At 37.4% G+C, this 4092-nt stretch overlaps 1 protein-coding gene across 6 annotated transcripts in view; it reads left to right on the top strand.

Moving 5' to 3' along the window:
* The window catches only part of HERC1 (HECT and RLD domain containing E3 ubiquitin protein ligase family member 1), a 197326-nt gene that overhangs the window by 152188 nt on the left and 41046 nt on the right, over positions 1-4092 (top strand). For all 6 annotated transcript variants that reach the window (XM_019504392.1, XM_019504388.1, XM_019504391.1 and 3 more), the window contains exons 50-52: positions 351-564; positions 2527-2732; positions 3555-3682. In XM_019504392.1, coding sequence (XP_019359937.1) covers positions 351-564; positions 2527-2732; positions 3555-3682 — 548 coding nt within the window. The remainder of the gene's footprint in view (positions 1-350; positions 565-2526; positions 2733-3554; positions 3683-4092) is intronic.

Here is a 4092-nt window from a genome sequence, read left to right as displayed (position 1 = left end):
TTGCCCCTGCCTCAGCCCCAGCCCCCCGCTCTGACCCAAAGTCTTCTAAGTTTTCAAAGTTTTCTGATGTATTGAATTCCCTAACTGCAACTGCTGCTGGTGGTTCTTTAAATTCTGTTGCTCACTCTACAAACTGTTTCCTATGGGCAGAGGAGTACACTCAGGCCACTCAGTTTGCAGGATAGAGGCTTTTACTGTTTTTATTTTATGTGACATTTACAGTATAAGAGGGTGGGAGTTGGAAGATGTTGATTTTTGCAAATAAACTACAGATCTTGAAAAAAATTTACATTCTAGATTTTGACAACATATTAGCTTGTTGAAAAATTTGTCTTAATTGCCTCTTTTAGAATTTGATTTCTGCTGCAACTGGTGTAAATTTGACTACAGTTGATGATCCAATTCAAAGAAAATTTTTGCCAAGCTTTCTGCGAGGAATTGCAGAAGAGAACAAGCTTGTAACATCACCCAACTTTGTGGTAACTCAGGCACTAGTAGCATTGTTAGCAGACAAAGGGGCCAAATTAAGGCCAAACTATGATAAAGCAGAAATTGAAAAGAAAGGTATGATTCTTTTTTTGGTTTGTTTTTTACCACTAACATTAACAAAATTCTGTAGTTTCTTGGTTCTGTTCCCAGACAAACTGTATGACAGAAATTAAGTTACTGCTATATACTGTAAACAGTCAACTTGATTTTTTCCTTATATGCATGAATTTAAAAGCTAATTTCTAAGAGAGCAATCTCCAAATTCAGGAATACAATTTAATATCTTTTTAAAGGTTCTGCTTCTTTTTTGAGTTTTACAAGTAAAGCTATCCAATTGATGAAACTTTTAATGTGCATATTGTTAGTAAATGCACAAAACAAAATGAAGACTACTGTAAATGTTTCATTAATCTACTTCATTTAGATGCTGTAATGATAGGAAATGCAGACTTTTGGGTAAAATTACATTTTTAGGTTGTGGCCATTTGCAGAAATCCCACAAACATTCAAAAGCATAGAAACATGCAGATAATACAAATTCAACCTTAATTTTACCTCTACAGTTGAGGTAATAGAGATATGTGAAGACATTTCTTGGATATCTTCATTCCTGCAATATTTTTATTTCTTCAATGACAAAGTGAACTGCTTTAGATTTGTGTGACTATAATTGCCTCATTTTCAGCATATGCTGTGTGCTGTTACCCTTTTCACAGGAGGCATTTAACCAATTTCTGATTGTTTAGATATCATGCTAAAAGCAGTTGTTCGTGTCTTTAGTATTTCACATGCCACCAGTTACAGAAGTCTTGTTAGACACACATAAGGTTCTAAATGTCCTAACCATAGATCTATAATAATTGTGGTGTTTTCATGAAAGAATAAAGATTAGTGTGACAGCCTGAAATGGTCAGAGATAGTCAGAATTGGATTTTATTAAAGAAAGCTAGTGTGGTTTTATAGTAAATTTTGGAGAGCTTTATTTGCTAGATTAGCTATAAAAATCCTATTTGACATCCTGTTTGCAGTTCAAAATGCATTGTCTTCCCTTATCCTCTGTCGTGGTGTACTAGCTTGGCTCCCTATGCCTGTGTAGTATCTTGTTGAGTGCCAGTGTGACCCATACATCCACAAGCTTATACTTTCAGCTTGCAGTAAAGATTGGGTCTTTAAAATCTGTATTTTCAGGATGAAATCCTGGTCCCACCAGAGTTAGTGGGGATCTTATCATTGACCTTAACAGAGTCAGTTTCATCCTTTGTCTAAAATACTCTAAGGCCACTTAAGGCATGATTAACTGGTTAATCACATCTTAAGTTGTGACCCAGCCCCATGTTCAATCAATTAATGGCATGACAGAAAAAGGAATAAGCCACAGAGTTATTCCACAAAATGTGGAATGCATGGCCAGGTGCTCCTCTGTGGCTGGGAGGCTCATCAGCTGACGGGGCTCCCAGCTGCAAGCCCTGCAGGTGACAAGGCTTGCAGCCAAGGGAGCTCGTGGAAAGCTGCCCCCACTACAAGCCTCATCAGCTATGGGGCTTACAGCTGTGGGAACTTGTTACTTGCTGGTTCAGGAGGAGTCTGGGATCATAATCCCAGATTCCCCTGCACTGGCAGTAAGGTAAGATTGGAGCTGATGCTAGATCCCATATTCATGCCTCCCATGTGGCATGGGAAGAGGCATGATTGCGTGGATCACATATCAGATCCTATCACCCTTCTACCAGAATGTTTATAGGGGGTCCTAAAAGGCTCTTATTCTGTGGGCTCTAGAAGACTTTTTGGGGAGAAATGAAAATGGGAAAAGGTTCATTTGTATTCTCTTGGTATATGTAGTTTTTTCCCCAAGTTTTTTAAGATGCCTGCAGCATTTTTGTAAAAATCTTGCTGAATTAGTCTTTCAGAAAATTATAGCTAACACTTGGCTTGTTTAATGACATTGGTACTGATTTTAGGCATCATCTCGTTGTTTTGTTTAAGCAGGTTTAATTGCCCATTTGTATGCCCATCCTTCCTATGATCCTTCTGCTGTAGGCCCTCTGGAGCTGGCTAATGCACTAGCAGCTTGCTGCCTTTCTTCAAGGTTGTCCTCACAACATAGACAGTGGGCTGCGCAGCAGCTTGTGCGAACTCTTGCAGCCCATGATCGAGACAACCAAACTAGTCCTCAGACTCTTGCTGATATGGGAGGAGATCTGCGAAAATGCTCCTTCATAAAATTGGAGGCTCATCAGAATAGGGTGAGCAAGATTCCTCTTCACATTACACTCTTCAGTATTTTTTTTTCTCATCCACAGAGCAGCTTACTTTTATAAGAGATTCTGGCCTGCAGCTACTGATTTTATTGTTGCTACAGATGTTTAAAATTAAGGCTTTATGGTACTTTGTCCCTTACTCTATTTTTCTACAAAACAAATATAGGGACGGTCATAGTAAGTTATGGCAACAAGAAAAGAAAAAAAATTAGATGAGAAGTAAGGGAGTATGAAGGTAAGTTCACTTGTAGTTCCTTATCACAATGGAAGCTTTGATAATTTAGGTATTGGTCCTGAGAATGCATCTCCTCATAGGCAAACACTTTCAGCTGTGCTGGCATTCCATGTAGAGGCAAGGATCCACCCACAGAGTTAATTGCAAATTAGGTCTTTTGAAACTTTTTGTGGATAAATCAGGAAATGTTATTTAATAAAGTAATAATAATTCAACTGACTGAATCTACACATCTTCTCTTATATTTTTGCTTAAAGAAAAACAAAACTATTAATTTGTTCTGTCATAAAAGATAAGCTGATGAGTGGCCTGTGAATGATAGTTCCAAATATTGTGCTGTTCCCAGCCCCACCCCCTTCTGCCCTCCAGCAACTTAAATAATTATCCTAAATTGTACCATGAAGGGTGTTTTATTTTGGACATTGTTGGATTCCACTTGGTATAATTTATTTCAACAATATTGCTAATCCCTTTGCTCAAATCAATTAAAAAATTCAAGGGGTTGCATAGGAAAACTATTTCTTGGCTTAGATTTTAAACTCTATTGTTTAATGCTAATTTAATTTTTGCAGGTCATGTCCTGTGTGTGGTGCAACAAAAAGGGACTTTTGGCAACTAATGGGAATGATGGGACAATAAGAGTATGGAATGTTACAAAGAAGCAATATTCATTGCAACAAACATGCGTCTTCAACAAATTGTAAGTAGTTTCTTTGTGAAAGCGTCATACTAATTTCAGTCCTGATCATACCAAGTTTGGTTCTTTGTCCAGTACTTGCTGGCCTGCCTGCAGAGGTGAACAGCTTGATCTGAGAGTGCTGTGAAGTTCAGAGATGGGAGGAGGAAAATGTTTCCTTGTTGCTTAATTAAGAAAGATTTTTCATAATATTAATGAAGGAAATGTAGCCTTAATTTTAGCTACTTTCACAATTTAGCTACTGTCCTTTTTTTGACTCTGCATCTTCATTAGTCAATTTTAGTAATTGTTTTAATGCACAAACAATTGATCTGCAACTACACACACAGTTGAATCCTTTTTCCTTGCTCTGAAAACTTCGTATTACATTTTCAGAATTAAAATCCAGATTTTTCTTCTATTCCATCCATTTT

Source organism: Gavialis gangeticus, unplaced genomic scaffold (genome assembly GCF_001723915.1).
Source record: "Gavialis gangeticus isolate Ggan-Ray unplaced genomic scaffold, GavGan_comp1, whole genome shotgun sequence".
In the NCBI taxonomy this organism is placed as follows: Eukaryota; Metazoa; Chordata; order Crocodylia; family Gavialidae; genus Gavialis; species Gavialis gangeticus.
Note: the sequence above shows the minus strand (reverse complement) of the source record. Positions and strands in the feature narration are given on the sequence as shown.